The sequence below is a fragment of the Manis pentadactyla genome, chromosome 3 (genome assembly GCF_030020395.1).
Source record: "Manis pentadactyla isolate mManPen7 chromosome 3, mManPen7.hap1, whole genome shotgun sequence".
NCBI lineage: Eukaryota > Metazoa > Chordata > Mammalia > Pholidota > Manidae > Manis > Manis pentadactyla.
This window is the reverse complement of record NC_080021.1, coordinates 194919007-194935920: the sequence shown is the minus strand read 5'-3', so window position 1 is coordinate 194935920 and position 16914 is coordinate 194919007. Positions and strand designations below refer to the sequence as shown.

The 16914-nt window shown below is 43.5% G+C and overlaps 1 protein-coding gene across 5 annotated transcripts in view; it reads left to right on the top strand.

Moving 5' to 3' along the window:
• The window catches only part of ABCA1 (ATP binding cassette subfamily A member 1), a 144446-nt gene that overhangs the window by 48349 nt on the left and 79183 nt on the right, over positions 1-16914 (top strand). For all 5 annotated transcript variants that reach the window (XM_057498894.1, XM_057498895.1, XM_057498893.1 and 2 more), the window contains exon 6: positions 15157-15278. In XM_057498894.1, the coding sequence (XP_057354877.1) occupies positions 15157-15278 (122 nt within the window). The remainder of the gene's footprint in view (positions 1-15156; positions 15279-16914) is intronic.

Sequence of the window (16914 nt, the reverse complement as noted above, 5' to 3'; positions counted from 1 at the left end):
GGTTGGTAGGATTTCAATCTTTTGGAATTTACTGAGGCTCTTTTTGTGTCCTAGTATGTGGTCTATTCTGGAGAATGTTCCATGTGCACTTGAGAAGAACGTGTATCCTGTTGCTTTTGGATGTAGAGTTCTGTAGATGTCTATTAGGTCCATCTGTTCTAGTGTGTTGTTCAGTGCCTCTGTGTCCTTACTTATTTTCTGTCTGGTGGATCTGTCCTTTGGAGTGAGTGGTGTGTTGAAGTCTCCTAGAATGAATGCATTGCATTCTATTTCCTCCTTTAGTTCTGTTAATATTTGTTTCAGGTATGTTGGTGCTCCTGTATTGGGTGCATATATATTTATAATGGTTATATCCTCTTGATGGACTGAGCCCTTTATCATTATGTAATGTCCTTCTTTGTCTTTTTTTACTTTCTTTATTTTGAAGTCTGTTTTGTCTGATACCAGAATTGCAACACCTGCTTTCTTCTCTCTGTTGTTTGCTTGAAATATCTTTTTCCATCCCTTGACTTTAAGTCTGTGCGCGTCTTTGGGTTTGAGGTGAGTCTCTTGTAAGCAGCATATGGATGGATCTTGCTTTTTTATCCATTCTATTACTCTGTGTCTTTTGATTGGTGCATTCAGTCCATTTACATTTAGGGTGATTATTGAAAGGTATGAATTTATTGCCATTGCAGGCTTTAAGTTTGTGGTTACCAAAGGTTTAGGGTTAGCTTCTTTACTGTTTTACTGTCTAACTTAACTCGCTTGTTGAGCTATTATAAACACAATCTGATGATTCTTTATTTCTCTCCCTTCTTATTCCTCCTCCTCCCTTCTTCATATGTTGGGTGTTTTGTTGTGTGCTCTTTTTAGGAGTGCTCCCATCTAGAGCAGTCCCTGTAGGATGCCCTGTAGAGGTGGTTTGTGGGAGGCAAATTCCCTCAACTTTTGCTTGTCTGGGAATTGTTTAATCCCTCCTTCATATTTAAATGATATTCGTGCTGGATACAGTAGTCTTGGTTCGAGGCCCTTCTGTTTCATTGCATTAAGTATATCATGCCATTCTCTTCTGGCCTGTAGGGTTTCTGTTGAGAAGTCTGATGATAGCCTGATGGGTTTTCCTTTGTAGGTAACCTTTTTTTTCTCTCTGGCTGCTTGTAATACTTTGTCCTTGTCTTTGATCTTTGCCATTTTAATTATTATGTGTCTTGGTGTTGCCCTCCTTGGATCCCTTGTCATGGGAGTTCTGTGTACCTCTGTGGTCTGAGAGGCCATTTCTTCCCCTAGTTTGGGGAAATTTTCAGCAATTATTTCTTCAAAGACATTTTCTATCCCCTTTTCTCTCTCTACTTCTTCTGGAATGCCTATGATTCTTAAATTATTTCTTTTATATTGATCACTCAGCTCTCTTAAAATTCTTTCATTCCTGGAGATCCTTTTATCTCTCTCTGCATCAGCTTCTCTGCGTTCCTGCTCTCTGTTTTCTAGTCCATTAATGGTCTCTTGCATCTCGTCCATTCTGTTTTGAAGTCCTTCCAGAGCTTGTTTTATTTCTGAATTCTCCTTCCTTAGTTCTTGCATATTTCTCTGCAAGTCCATCAGCATGGTTATGACTTTTGTTTTGAATTCTTTTTCAGGTAGACTGGCTAAATCTATCTCCCCAGATTCCTTCTCAGGGGAAGATGTAGCAGATGCCGAAGCTGTCTGGGTTAGTCTTGTCTGAATCATATTTTTTTGCCTTTTCATGTTGACAGGTGCTATTGACTGTCAGCTGGGAGGGCCAAAATTTTCACTTACTACTGGCCTTTCTTTACTGGGGCAACTGCGACCCCTAGTGGCTTGTGTTGGGTAATTGCGTGTAGAGTGGGTCTTTGTGTCTTGCCTGGCCGGAAGGGAGAAATTTCCCTTTCTGTGGGCGGAATTTGTCTCAGGCTGCTTCTCTGCTTTCGCAGCGCCCGGTGGGGTGATGGATGGGGGGGCTGCTTGACTGTTTGCCTCCGTGAGGGGTCTCAGAGCTGTTGCCCAGGGGGTTAGTGCACCCGGTTTTCCCTGTAATTTCCAGCTGCTGTACTGTGACCTGGGTTGTTTCCGTCAAGCTGTTAAGTCCCTGTCCCTTTAAGACTTTCAAAAAAGCCCCCGCTTTTCTTTGTCACAGGGGCATCAGCTTCAGCACCCGCTCTGAGGTCTACCCCCTGTTCTCCCAGTATCCAGGGCCCCCTGGGCATATACTGTGTCTGCGCTCTGGCCCGGATGGCTGGGGCTGGGTGTTCGGCAGTCCTGGTCTCCGTCTCCCTCCCGCTCTGCCTATTGTTCTCCCGCCGGGAGCTGGGGGGAGGGGCGCTCGCGTCCCGCAGGGCCGGGGCTTGTATCTTACCCCTTTCACCAGTCGCTGGGTTCTCGCTGGTGTAGCTGCAGTCTGGCCACTGTCCTGCGTCTTCTGGTCTCTCTTTTAGGGCTAGTTGTGTTTGTTGTATTTTCAAAAGTATATATGTTTTTGGGAGGAGATTCCCACTGTCCTACTCACGCCGCCATGTTGGCTCCGCCCCAAGGTTAGCCTCTTTAGTATCTTACTGCCTAACTTAGCTCGCTTATTGAGCTGTTATATACACTGTCTGGAGATTCTTTTCTTCTCTCCCTTCTTGTTCCTCCTCCTCGATTCTTCATATGTTGGGTGTTTTGTGCTGTGCTCTTTCTAGGAGTGCTCCCATCTAGAGCAGTCCCTGTAAGATGTTCTGTAGAGGTGGTTTGTGGGAAGCAAATTCCCTCAGCTTTTGTTTGTCTGGGAATTGTTTAATCCCACCATCATATTTGAATGATAGTCGTGCTGGATACAGTATCCTTGGTTCAAGGCCCTTCTGTTTCATTGTATTAAATATATCATGCCATTCTCTTCTGGCCTGTAGGGTTTCTGTTGAGAAATCTGACGTTAGCCTGATGGGTTTCCCTTTATAGGTGACCTTTTTCTCTCTAGCTGCCTTTAACACTCTTTCCTTGTCCTTGATCTTTGCCATTTTAATTATTATGTGTCTTGGTGTTGCCCTTCTTGGATCCTTTCTGTTGGGGGTTCTGTGTATTTCCGTGGTCTGTTTGATTACTTCCTCCCCCAGTGTGGGGAAGTTTTCAGCAATTATTTCTTCTAAGATACTTTCCATCTCTTTGCCTCTCTCTTCTTCTTCTGGGACCCCTATAATACGGATATTGCTCCTTTTAGATTGGTCACACAGTTCTCTTAATATTGTTTCATTCCTGGAGATCCTTTTGTCTCTCTCTATGTCAGCTTCTATGCGTTCCTGTTCTCTGATTTCAATTCCATCAATGGCCTCTTGCATTCTATCCATTCTGCTTATAAACCCTTCCAGAGTTTGTTTCATTTCTGCGATCTCCTTTCTGGCATCTGTGATCTCTTTCCGGACTTCATCCCATTTTTCTTGCGTATTTCTCTGCATCTCTGTCAGCATGTTTATGATTCTTATTTTGAATTCTTTGTCAGGAAGACTGGTTAGGTCTGTCTCCTTCTCTGGTGTTGTCTCTGTGATCTTTGTCTGCCTGTAGCTTTGCCTTTTCATGGTGATAGGAATAGTCTGCAGAACTGGGACGAGTGTCGGCTGGAAGGACTTCCTTTCTTGTTGGTTTGTGGCCCTCCTCTCCTGGGAGAACAGCGGCCTCTAGTGGCTTGTCCTGCGCAGCTGCGCGCAGACAGGGTTTCTGCTTCCTGCCCGGCTGCTATGGAGTTAATCTCCGCTGTTGCTGTGGGCGTGGCCTGGCTCAGGCAGCTGCTCCAAAGTGGTGGAGTCGCATTGGAGCAGGAGCTGCTGGGAGGCTATTTATCTCCATAAGGGGCCTCCCTGCTCCCTGCAGCCCAGGGGTTAGGGTGCCCAGAGATCCCGGATTCCCTACCTCTGGATTAAGTGGCCCGCCCTGCCCCTTTAAGACTTCCAAAAAGCACCCGCCAAAACAAAACAACGACCACAAAAAAAAACAAAAAAAATTTTTTTAATTAAAAAAAAAAAATTTTTTTTAATTAAAAAAAAAAAAGGTGATCGTTCGTTTTTCTTTATTCTCCGGTGCCAGCCTCAGGCCTCTGCTCACCGGTCTTTCTGCCCTGTTTCCCTAATATTGGGGTCCCTGTCCCTTTAAGACTTCCATAAAGCGCTCGCCAAAACAAAGCAGCAAAAAAGCAAAAAAAAAAAAAAAATGGTCGCGCGCTTTTCTTATGCCCTCTGTCGCCCAGCCTCCAGTGCCTGCTCACTGTTCTTGCTGCCCTGTTTTCCCAGTATCGAGGGCCCTGCACTCTGGCCCGGATGGCTGGGGCTGGGTGTTCGGCAGCCCTGGGCTCCGTCTCCCTCCCGCTCTGCCTGCTCTTCTCCTGCCGGGAGCTGGGGGGAGGGGCGCTCGGCTCCCGCGGGGCCGGGGCTTGTATCTTACCCCCTTCGCGAGGCGCTGGGTTCTCTCAGGTGTGGATGTGGTCTGGATATTGTCCTGTGTCCTCTGGTCTTTATTCTAGGAAGGGTTGTCTTTGTTATATTTTCATAGATATGTTGTTTTGGGAGGAGATTTCCGCTGCTCTACTCACGCCGCCATCTTCCGCCCCCCTAGTAACTACATTTTTACAACTATCAGATGAGTTGAGGGGGCTTGGTTCATTTTTATGCACATGTAGGGTTTGAAGTTCAGAGAGGCTAAGTAACCTGCCTAAGGAAGCACAACTGACAAGGGGCAAGAAAAGGTTTATCAGTCTTTTGTACTCTGTTTTTATTACATCCTAAAGAGAGCAGTGTAGGATAGCCAGAAACTTCCCTAAGGTCACAGGATCCTGGGCATGGATGTGCTGGGATTGGAATGGAGACAGAGGACCTCAGACAGAAATGCCAAACTTCCTCTGCTTCCCGGCTCCATGGATAACAGGCATGGGGGGAACATTCCCCAAGATCTGTCTATAAAGAACATCCTGTGACTCATAGCTACTTCTTCCTTGGCTGAGCCCCTTCATTTCATTTGGGCAACCACTGAAGTTGAAGTTGTAGCCCCAAACATTGTTTTCTGTCCTTGTGAGCCTGCCATGTGTCTTCTTGTTGGGAGATCTGATGACATATGTGTCAACATTATGTCATCAAACTGAAAATTTCTTGAAATCTTTGTATGATTGTAATTCATGTTCTGTATGCACTTCTTGAAAGTTCTGATTTAGGGCCTTAGGGTTTCATATTTTGAAACCTTTGCACCTAATACCAGAAAGTTTTCCCAGACCTGTCACAGCCAGGCTGTAGCCCAGAGCCCAGAGCCTAGGCTGTTGATTTTTATCCAGAGTAGGGGCCTGGTCCCAGCTAGGTGAATGCAGTGTTGCACTGCTGTGTTGAAATATTGTTTGAACTAAATTGAACCAAAGGTCAACTTTACCCAGACAAGAATAGAAAACATAATTACAGGACAGTGTGTACCCCACAATATCAGACTGCCTTTAAAAAGTTTGAATTGTTAACACCAAGAACAGTGTTTTTTGTCTCTTACTTTTCCAGTATTAGATTTATTTACCCTGTGGGTGGCAAAGAGCAATTTGGGAGGCTAGTTTGTTTCCACTTGAAAGCTTCCCACTTCTGGCCCTGTTATTGTTGTTGCACTGAGGCAAAAAAAGGCAATCTTAGAGTGACACTTTGTCCAACAGACTAAGTTGCACCAGGTAATGATGCTATTTTACATTTTAATATATTGTTACATTTAAGGCTTACAAAGGCTCTAGTAGGCTGGTATTATCATCCCCATTTTATTGCTGAGGAAACTGAGTCTTGAAAGGGTTATGTCTGTTGCCCAAGGTCACAGAATAAAGCTGTGAATTGAATCTGGGTCTGTGTATGCCCCAGTTCCCAACATTATTCCCCCATACCATGCTGCCATGTTGCCCTATTCCAGTACCTGGAAGCATGGGTGGCATCATCAGTTTTTGAGGCCGAAAATGATGATGAAGCACTTTTAAAGAATAAAGCCATTCACTTAATTCCCAGTCTGGTAGAGAACATTGTAGCCAAAGCTGTCTGGGTTCAGATTTACCACTTGCTAGTTCTGTGACCTTGAGTAGGAGATTTACCTTTCTGGGTCTATTTGAAAAATGGTAGTAATAGGTTTTTCAAAAGCTTGTTTTAGGAATTGTAGAAAATTATACATATAATATTTCTGATGCTTGAGAAATGGTAATCATCTTCCTCTGACTACAGATCACCACCATGTCCCTTATTAAAACATTTTATTAATTTTAAAATAAAGAAAAAACTAAGCTGTTTATACATTATATATATTAACAATTTTTCTTTAGTCCAGCCCTGGAAAGAATTCCTTCTCAGCCCCTGACTTGGATGCCCATCTTCCTTTCCTTTCCTGTGCTCCCTAGACCTCTCAACGTCACTCTGGCTAATTTTAATCCCACATCAAATGGTGTTAGGAGTGTCTGGTCTCATTTTCAGTTGGAGACCAGCTCATCAGTGAAAACTGAATGCCTCAAACTCCTTTCTTCCCAGCTCTTTTTCTGTCTGCTCTTTTTGTTTGATCTCTCCTTTATCTGGACTTTGTGTTTCTTCATACTTTTGATCTTTTACCTTCTCTCCATCCTGTGCATTTTCTGGGCATCCTTTCTCACCTTCCCACCTCTCTGGCCCTTACAGAGTCCATGCAGAGTTCACCCAGCTATCTACTCGCTTTTTCTAATGTTGGCCCTTTGTCTCTTCCTTTCTTTCTCCAGAACTCATTTGGGCCAGTGTTACCTCCTCAGTGTTACCTTTCATTCCCTTCTGGGCTTCAAAACCCAGAACCCAACTGTGCCTGTCACCCCCATTGCATCAAGAGTGCTTCTGGCTAGTCTGGCCAGGTCACCCTTCCCCTCTGGGGCCACGGTCTCCACTGGTCCTTTGGGACATAGCTACCATTCAGCTTCTTATCAGCTGACACCAGTCCTCATTCCAGGGTCTGCCAACAAGCTCTCCCACCTTGCCAACTCTTCAGTAAGACATGGGTATGCTATTGTCTTAGCAGATGTCTCTTTCCATCCCTTGATTTCAATGATGACTGATTCTGCAGTGGCAGAGAGGGCTGGAGCCCTACAACTCTGCTTACCTGACCCTCTGTCCATCTCCTCTTGGAAGGCAAAGGCACAGATCATGTCTTTATACAGCATCTCTTCTATTATAGACTCCTGACTTCTAAGAGCACCAAGAGTATTATTCCTTTGAACCATAGCACTAGTATTTTGGGTTCATTTAGAAGTTTGTTGAATTGATGCAAGTTCACATTACATGTAAAATGCTTCAAGGAATGTATAATTTCTAAAGTGGTAGTACTCCTATTAATCTCAAATGAGGACCCTGGCTTCCCTCATAATCACCTCAAAGGGTTCAGGAAGCATAACCCTAAATATTTGGCTATTCTTGGAAACCCATCACATAATTGTTATCCATAACTATATCAACATTTGTTTTGAACTTGTTTAGTTTTCAGCTTGTATTTTTTCTTGCAGTTATGTGTAAGTCAGTATTTAGTATTTTATGGACTTAACTTCATTAGTGCTTACCTAACCCATATGCTTAGTAGGGTAGATCTCCATTTATAGAAAACTGGAGGCTCAGAGAGCTTAAATGACATCTCTAAGGCCACGTAACTGGAAAACTCTGGACTGACATTTGAACCAGGTAAGCCAGACTCCAGCACCTGAGATAATTTAGGTATGTCTTGGGTATCCCTCTGCAAGCCCTCTGAGGCTGGGAACTCCAGGCCCTGATGCACAGCAGGGAGATTCTGAAGCTGTATGGACCCTTGGCTCCCAGTCTCCTCTTAACTTTCTAAGGAATCATCCCAGGGAGCAGCCAGAGTACCCTGCCTTATTGCCTTCTCCAGATCCCTGAACCTCCAAAGAAGCTCTGGTCCTGCCAGAGAGGGTCAAGCCATCTCAGTGAAGCAGGCACAAACTATTGTTTGAAGAAGAAAGTAGGGCCCTAGCACCAGGATAACAAACCAAAACAACAAACACCTAGGAAACAACTGTGTGTGTTTCTTACCCACCCTTTTATAGGAGAGAAATGGTCCATGGCTTTGTTTATATGGCCAGACAAGCTTAGGCTAAGTAGAGCTATGAGTAAGAATTTGTACCAGAGCACCCCCCACCCCCGCTCAGGAGGCCATTTTCCATTTGACTGGTTGAGGGCAGGGACCCCTCCTGGTATCCTTTTAAGAAGAATATTTGGGCCTTGGATGCTGAGGCTATCTCTTTCTCCACTTCTTCTTTTAATTTGCCTGCTCCACCCACTTCTCAAGCGGCTGAGTGCTGTGGTTCTTTTTCATGTTGAACAAAAGAGACGACAGCAATCTTGAAACCCAAGCTGGGGACCTGAGGGCACTGACCGAGAGTAACCCCCACTGGCACCGGCCAAGGGCTTCCTTCCTCCGCCTTCCGGCCCCTTTCTGTCTGTGTCCTCCTCCTCCTTTGCTGTGCTCTAGCAGAAGCCCAAGGACCACTAAGTGGCTCTGAAAGCACCCCTCCCCATCCCCCCCACCCCCACCAGTGCAGGGCCTCTCTCTGCTACACCCTCTACCTGCTGTGGAAGTGTTTCCTAAGCTTGGCCAGAGAGGCCTGGCCCAGAGGATTGGTGAGAAACTGAGGATTCTGTCCTGTTCTTCCTCAGCCCACAAAAAAGCATTTCACTTGTTTTGTTCTTTAGACTCCAAGCTCCTGATATATTTTTTCTCCCTTTCCTGTGCCCCACCTCCCTGCATCCAAAGCAAAGCTCTCGGGAAATGGTCATTTGCTCCTTCAGGCAAAACCAAGGAGGCTGAATGCACGGGATGACGTATTTTGGACCACATTGGAGAGACTGCAGCAGGAAAGCTGTCTTGACTTTTTACTGGGTAGTGACTTTCAGTCTTCTCTGCAGGCTGCAGGGACTCATGTTTAATTAGTGACTAGCCCAGCTCCCTGGTGGCTCTGTTCTGTGGCAGCATTTATTTCCTCTCAGTAACCCCTGCAGGCATGAGGCTTGTTAACTCTTGCCTCTGAAAGACGACTTTCACATTCTTGATCTTGGTTTTCACAACAGTCTGTGAATATTATTAGCCCCATTTTACATCTAAAGAAAACTGAGGCCCAGAGAGACTAAGGAAAGGGGAAAAGTGAGGTTCATGGTTACACAATTAGGAAACAGCAGAGCTGGGACTTGAATTTGGATTTTCTGATGCTAAATCCAGTGTCAATTTCCTTTTATCCCAAGTGTACTTTTCACTACTGTGGATAAGAAAACTGGATATCATCCTCTATAATTCACACATTTTACATAAGAAAATCCAGGTCATATATTACCTCGTGGGCAAAGTTAAATGGCTAAAGAAGTGACTAATTTCTTCCAAGTATTCCCTGCCTTGCTTCCAATGACTGGTCTTTCTTACTGGTCATCCCCCACCTGTGCCCATCCTTGCAGTGACCCCGTAGGTGTGATCATTCCCATTGATTCTCTGTAAAATGCCAGATTCATTTATTCTTCTATAAAGTTCTGAATAGGCAAGTCAGTTTGCTTCAACCTTTTCTTCATCTTATAGACAGTGTCAGCAGAAAGAAGTTAATAATTCTGTCCAATTCAGGAACTCAGCCAGGCAAGTATATAACACACATACACACACACACATACACACCCCCCCCACCTCAGATCATAAGTTTAACATGGACTTAGTTGGCAAAGTCACTTCTGTGCTCTTATCTAAAGACATATGCCTTAAGGTTAAAGTAGCAATGAGCTAATGAGATCAGTCTTTCCTGAAATTGATGATGGTATTAGTCATCCTTTATTGAGTACTTTTCTCAGTGCCAGGTGTTATTCTAGGACTTCTGGTACATTTTCTCATTTTACCCCAGCTCAGCCCAATGAGGTAAATGCCATCGTCATCCCCATTTTTTCTGTTACTGACACTTTCTGCTTCCTGTTTCCAGCTTCCACCCTCCTGACCGTCTTGACTTGAGCTGAAGCAGCTGAGTGGGTTAGAGCAGCTCCAGTGCTCTCTTGACCTGGTTTGTTTCACATTCATTTCACATTCATGTTCTGATCCACTCTTTCCTAACCACAGCAAGGTGAATTTACTCTTCCCCAATTGGCTCTTTCTTAGACCACCTCAGTTCATTAATGTATTCACTCATGAAGATACCTCCACCATTTGTGGAGTGTCTCCTCTGTGCCAGGCACTGCTGTGCTTTGGAGTTACAAAGTCCTGGCCCTCAAGGCACTTGTGTTCTGGTGGGAAAGTCGTGCTCAGGCAACTGCAAGTTGATCTGTGTGCTACTTGAGGGAAGCATAGGAGGCTATTAGGGCACAGAGGATGGACACCTTATCCAGCCCTATGGTGGGAAAGTGAGGGCAGGCTTCCTGGAGGAGATGACTCATGGGCCAAGTCATAAAGAAAGAGGTGGAGTTAGTTGGGCTAAGAGGAGAAAAGGGTTGTTTTTGACATCTGGCTTTCTTAGCATTCTTGGCTTCTCTACTCATTTTCCTGCCAGCAACTTAATGGAGAAAACTGAGACCAGAGATACAAAGCTGCTGCTCCACTCTGGCCTCACATCACACTCCTTCCTGTTCCTCTCCCAATCTGCTTTCCAAATCTTAGGTTTTGAGGAACCTTGTCTCTCTTTATCTGCTTGTGGACTTATTATTCATTCAAAAAAATATTGAGAACTTAATGTGTGCGTGGCACTATGACTGCAGGGTGTCCTGGTCCCTGCCTTACCCTATCCTAAAAAGCCACAGCCTCTAGATCTAGAGACTTTTGACTCTGTCCTTTTCCATAATATGGCTCCAGCCTGACTCTTCTCCCCAGAGCACTTGCATATAAGCCTTCTCTTGGTCAAACACTTGTGTAAACTGCCTTCCTCTGGCTTTCTCATCCCTCTTGCTTTATTGATTTGTCTCTTCATCTCCCTTATCAGCCTTGGAAGTTTCTTGAAGTCAGGAACTCTCTTACCTTTTCACTGTACTTCATTGTGGTACATTGGTAAAGTTGAGTGAAAACAACATATTCAGCCATGAGAAAATTATTACCACTTATTGAGCACGTACTGTGAGCCAGTTGCTCAATACTCATGCTTTACATATGAATATCTTTAATCCTCTTATCTTTGAAAAAGTGAATATTGTTATCCTTACCTCTTAGGAAGAAAACTTGGGCTCCAGAAGGCAAAATAAATTTCTCAAAGCCACACAGTTAAATACTGACGGCACAGTCCAATATCAAAGCTAGGTTTTTCTGGTCCCACACCCCTGATTTTTCTGCCACACCATTGTTTCTCAAGCTTGGCTAGAATCACTTGGGGAATTTTATAAAATTCTGATGCCGGGTGTAGCTCCAGAAGTTCTGATTATCTGTTAGGATGTGTGGCCCAAGCAATGGGTATTTTGTAAATCTCCCCATTTTAGTCTAATAGAAGCCAAGGATGATATTCATGTGATCAGACTGCAAGTTTTTTGTAGCCAGGGATCTTTGGCGCTTCCTGTTGCTTCTGCACCCAGCGACCTCACCACCCCACGCACGTGTGCTCCTGGGTTTGTGGAACATTTCATTAGCCTCTTGGTTCTTATGTCTCATTCACAGGATACACTGATAGGCGGGTGGAATTTGATCACATCCAGCTGTTCTCATCCTCAGAGCCTGTTGAAATAATGAAACAGTCTTATAAACAAGCTGAGCATACTTGCTGGTCTCCAGAGTGTTGCTCGTGACCTAGACCCATTGCAAGTGCAGCCTGGGTTGACCTTCCACACTTCCAACAGCCCTCCTCTGGAGGGACGAGGCTGTTCTGAAGTTCCGTAGCAGGATGTTGGTGTCCTGCTGTGGCATTTCACACTCAGGACGAATCTGTGGCTCAGGAGGTCAATGAGCATCAGTTCATGTATATATTCTGTTTGTCCAGGGCTTAGAGAGGTCTTTTTTTGAAACCCTTTACATCATAGGTAAGGCAGTTGAGACACAGCTGGATGGAATGACCTGGCAAATGAATGGACACAGACCCAAGTTTTCTGACCTCAAGTATGGTACTTTTTCCATTGTTCCTTAGTGGTCAGTGTCTGGCTTTTCATGTGAGGCTTCACTTGAAGCTACTAGCTTTCCCACCTTCCTCCCTGTTTAACCCTACGATAGCGGTCCTGCCACACCTTGGGTGTCACTTTGTGTCCCTGGGAATATAGTACTAGTGACTAGAGGTCCTGTTTACTCCTGGGGTGCAGTCTAGGGACTCTTCTGACATCTCTGGGCCCTTCTTGGACCGGCTCAGCTGAAAGGAGATCTGTGTTGCTGCTCAGATACTTCTGGAATCTTCCGCCCTAATCCCATCTCTTACTATTGGTTATCCAGCCCTCATTCACTGACCAGTAGTTCTTTGTCAGGCCCCGAGGCGGGCCCTGGGATTCAGAGATAAAATACTCTGTCCCAAAGGCATAGTTTATTGGAGATAATATGCAAATAAAACACCACCCCTAAAAGTATAGTTCCCAGACCCTCTGCATTATTAAAATGCAGATTCTTAAGCCCCACTCCAGATCCACTGTTCAGAATCTCTGGGAATTGGGCCCAAGAAACTGCATTTTAGCATGCTCCCTAAGTGCACCTTAGCTGCTCTTAAGGTTTGACAATTACAGAAGTGAGCACTATGGTAAAAGTATGATGTCATACATGATGGGGAGCACCAGGTAGGTGGCCATCTACAGGAGCACCTATTCTGAAGAGGGGCAAGCAACAGTTTCTTGAAGGTGTCATGAGGATTATCTAGGAGTTAGCCAAGTAAGGTGTAGTCAGAGAATAATTTCTCTAGAGATGTGAATCATGCTTAGTTTCTTCTTTCTATAATTCTGAATTATTAAAGTTTGCTTAAGCAGAGTTGCCTGGATCAGGCAGCGCTGACGCAAATCTGGTTGGGCATTTGGGCCCTTCTTCTACTTTATCTTTGCATATGACCCCATTAGCTCTGAGAATTAACTCTTGTCCTCTTTAAGCCTCGCATTCACACAGTAGCCACAATAAAATCAAACCTCTATTCTCATCAGTTCAGTGATTTGGGTTGTCAAGGCTTGCCCCCTAGAGGTTGGGTAGTGCCTGGGCCTGTAGGTTGCAGTCTGCAAAGAAGACTTCCAAGTCATGTGGTTGTGATGAGGTGGTTTTCTTTCTTTCTTTTTTTTAAAGCATTTTTTTTTTTTGGTATCATTAATCTACAATTACATGAGGAACATTATGTTTACTAGACTCCCCCCATCACCAAGTCCCCCACGACATACACCATTACAATCACTGTCCATCAGCGTAGTAAGATGCTGTAGAATCACTACTTGTCTTCTCTGTGTTGTACAGCCCTCCCCGTGCCCCCCACCACATTATACATGCTAATCATGGTGCCCTCTTTTTTTTTTTCCCCTCCCCTTATCCCTTCCTTCCCACTCATCCTTCCCAGTCACTTTCCCTTTGGTAACTGTTAGTCCATTCTTGGATTCTGTGAGTCTGCTGCTGTTTTGCTCCTTCGGTTTTTTTCTTTGTTCTTATACTCCACAGATGAGTGAAATCATTTGATACTTGTCTTTCTCCGCCTGGCTTATTTCACTGAGCATAATACCCTCTAGCTCATCCATGTTGTTGCAAATGGTAGGATTTGTTTTCTTCTTATGGCTGAATAATATTCCATTGTGTATATGTACCACATCTTCTTTATCCATTCATCTACTGATGGACACTTAGGTTGCTTCCATTTCTTGGCTATTGTAAATAGTGCTGTGATAAACATAGGGGTGCATATGTCTTTTTGAATCTGAGAAGTTGTATTCTTTGGGTATATTCCAAGGAGTGGGATTCTGGGGTCAAATGGTATTTCTATTTTTAGCTTTTTGAGGAACCTCCATACTGCTTTCCACAATGGTTGAACTAGTTTACATTCCCACCAGCAGTGCAGGAGGGTTCTCCTTTTTCCAACCTCACCAATATTTGTTGTTGTTAGTCTTTTGGATGGTGGCGATCCTTACTGGTGTGAGGTGATATCACATTGTGGTTTTAATTTGCATCTCTCTGATGACTAGCGATGTTGGCCATCTGAATTTCTGGTTTTCTTTCTTATTGAAAGAAGAAGTTGGGTTATTAAGAGGATGGGCAGAAGAAGTGGACAGGGAATGAAATAGACAGAGAAAATGATAGCAGTTTAGAGTCAGGGGGTTCTACCTGGTCAGAAACCTCTTGTTACGGAGATGAAGAGGCTGAGGTTCAGAAAGATGATAGGAAATACCCAAGTGACACTGCCAGACACAGCCTCCAACTTTGGGGATTAAAATTTTGGATTTCTGTCTAGTGTTTTTTCTGCTTCAGTACACTGGATTAGAACCTTTTCTAAATGTACCTGAAAGGCTTATTATTTAAAGGGATTCTGTATGAAACCCAGCATCAGTCCAGTCATTTAGTAGGGTTGATTTTTAAATGTGTGTTGACGTGTTTTCTTAAAGCATGGCAGGCGTGGGTTTTGGAGCTCCGTATCATTTTTTCCACATTTGGTATTAAAGTGAGACCATGTGTACAAATGCTTTGATATGTATAATGCTCTGTACCAGTGCTTCTCAAACTGTGGGTCCCAGATAAGGAGAAACTAGTATCAGAAAGTCTGGAGGTGGACCCAGCAATCTGTTTTAACAAGCCCTTCAAGTGATCTGATGCCCACTCAAGTTTGAGAACCACTGTTCTGCATCAAGAGGAAATCAGCCCCAGCGGTTTGTGGGAATTAGGCTTAAAGTATCTCTGATTTTAGATATCTGAGATGGCATTGGGGAGGCAGGAGCAGTGGTATTGGTGTCACAGTTCTCAGGGGGATGGGCAAGAACATTTAAAAAGTTTTTTTTTTCCTTCGAAAAGCAAGGAAAGGCTGTGTATGCACATGCAGCACTGTTGCTGTCTCAGTGTTTGAGTCTAGGAGCACGTGTCTTGGGAAAGCAGTCTTTTCATGTCTCTCCTGCTAAGGTGAAGCTCCCTGAATCTCGTTTCTCTCTGTGCTTAAGCCAGAAGCCTGTTCTTATCAATTGGTTTAAAGTGAAGCAATTAATATTATGATGTTTTTCTCAGTCTGCCCCATTGTACTGACTTCAATATTTTTTGGAGTTACTTACTAAATGAAAACCAAACACTATTTCTCAGCAGGCTTGAAACTTCAGGATTTCTTGGGGGACAATGAAACCTTCTCTGGATTCCTGAATCACAACCTCTCTCTGCCAAGGCCTACTGTGGACAATATCCTGGAGGCTAATGTCAGTCTCCACAAGGTAAGCTGTGACCATCAGCTTCCTTGGTAGGGCTGATAACAATTACATTGTTCAAGAATGCCTGGAAAAAAATGGAAAAGTCCTGTCTTTGTAATGGCACTGAAAGAGGTTGTTAGCTCAAATTCAGCTTCACCTATTTTACTGGCATTGCCAAAACATCCAGAGGATGGAATATGCAACCTGGTATCCTGGGCCAGCTGGTTGAAATAGAACTTATTTCCTGTCTGTCAACTGGCATTTGTTCATAACGTCTCCCTATAAGGGGGATGAATTTAAGTTAAGAGAAATCAAACATTTTCTTTACAATTCTACAGTTCTGAGAAAATAACCAGGGTTGAGGATTATTAATGTGGAGCAGCTCTGTCTATAAAATCTAAGACAGGAGATTTATTTAATGCTTCCTTTAAAGATAGATACAAAAAACATATAAGGAGAAAATATTTGTTTTTTCTTAATATATAAAACCAGGAGATAATATTAGGGTTTACATAGAATTTTAACCTTAGATTCTTAGAATATTCCTCTGTCATTATTAGATATCATAGAGCTCCTGTGCAGTGGTTAGCAGACCTGGGTTGCTTGCTTATTGATTTTTAGAGAAGTTTCTCATGTTTATTCTCTGGTAGAAAGGAGAACTGCTTCTTTACCCTGGCTCATGTCTACTTACTGGCTTGTCTTTACAGTAAGCAGAAGTAGTAGACGTGTTTATGCCTAAAAATAAGATCTTTGCTTTACTGTATCTAGAATTTTTATTTATTTATTTATTTAACTTTTTTTCTTGTTGGTGTCATTAATATACAATTACATGAGCAACATTGTAGTTACTAGATTCCCCCCATTATCAAATCCCCCCCACATACCCATTACAGTCACTGTCCATCAGCATAATAAGATGCCATAGAATCACTACTTGTTTTCTCTGTGCTATACTGCTAGAATTTTTAAAATTAGAAAAATGTGCTTACTGCTTGCCCTTATGAAACTAGGGGAATATGTCTTGTGTTTACTAATTGTGTGGTTAGGAGATGGGCCAAATGCAGCAGGCTTATGAAGATAGTTGTATTTAGCACAATTTCTGTTGCACCCCCGCCAATTTCATATCTGTCATATCCAGTCAATTTAAAATAAGGGGCATCCTAAGTAAGGAGGTAGTCCTTGCATAGAGAGAGTTTGTGTGTAGTTTTAAACACAAAGTAGGCTGGCAGCCTGGCAGCACGGATAGAGAAAGGAGTGAAACTGAAGTGGGATTTAGTATCTGGCAGTATGTGAAAACTTAATGGAAACAGTGGCAGGCCAAATGCTCCTCAGTGTTAGAAAGCTGCACAGGTATTGAGAGATCTTGGTCCATCATTCCTATTAGATTGTATATAAGCAGGTCAGGCTACACTAATTTAAACTGCTAGGGCAGGTAGTAATGGAGTAGTAAAAAGTACATCATCCATTTATTAATTCCACAAATAATTGCTGTCTCTAATGTTCCAGCACTGTGGACACAAAATGAGCAAGAAAAGGAAGGCCTTTCATCTTAATGAACTTGCTGTCTGTAGACACTAAGGACCATATATGAAGAGGCACAGTTTATTTAGGCCTGAAAAGCTAATTAACTAAACAAAATATGGCCAAGGAGAGGCTTTCT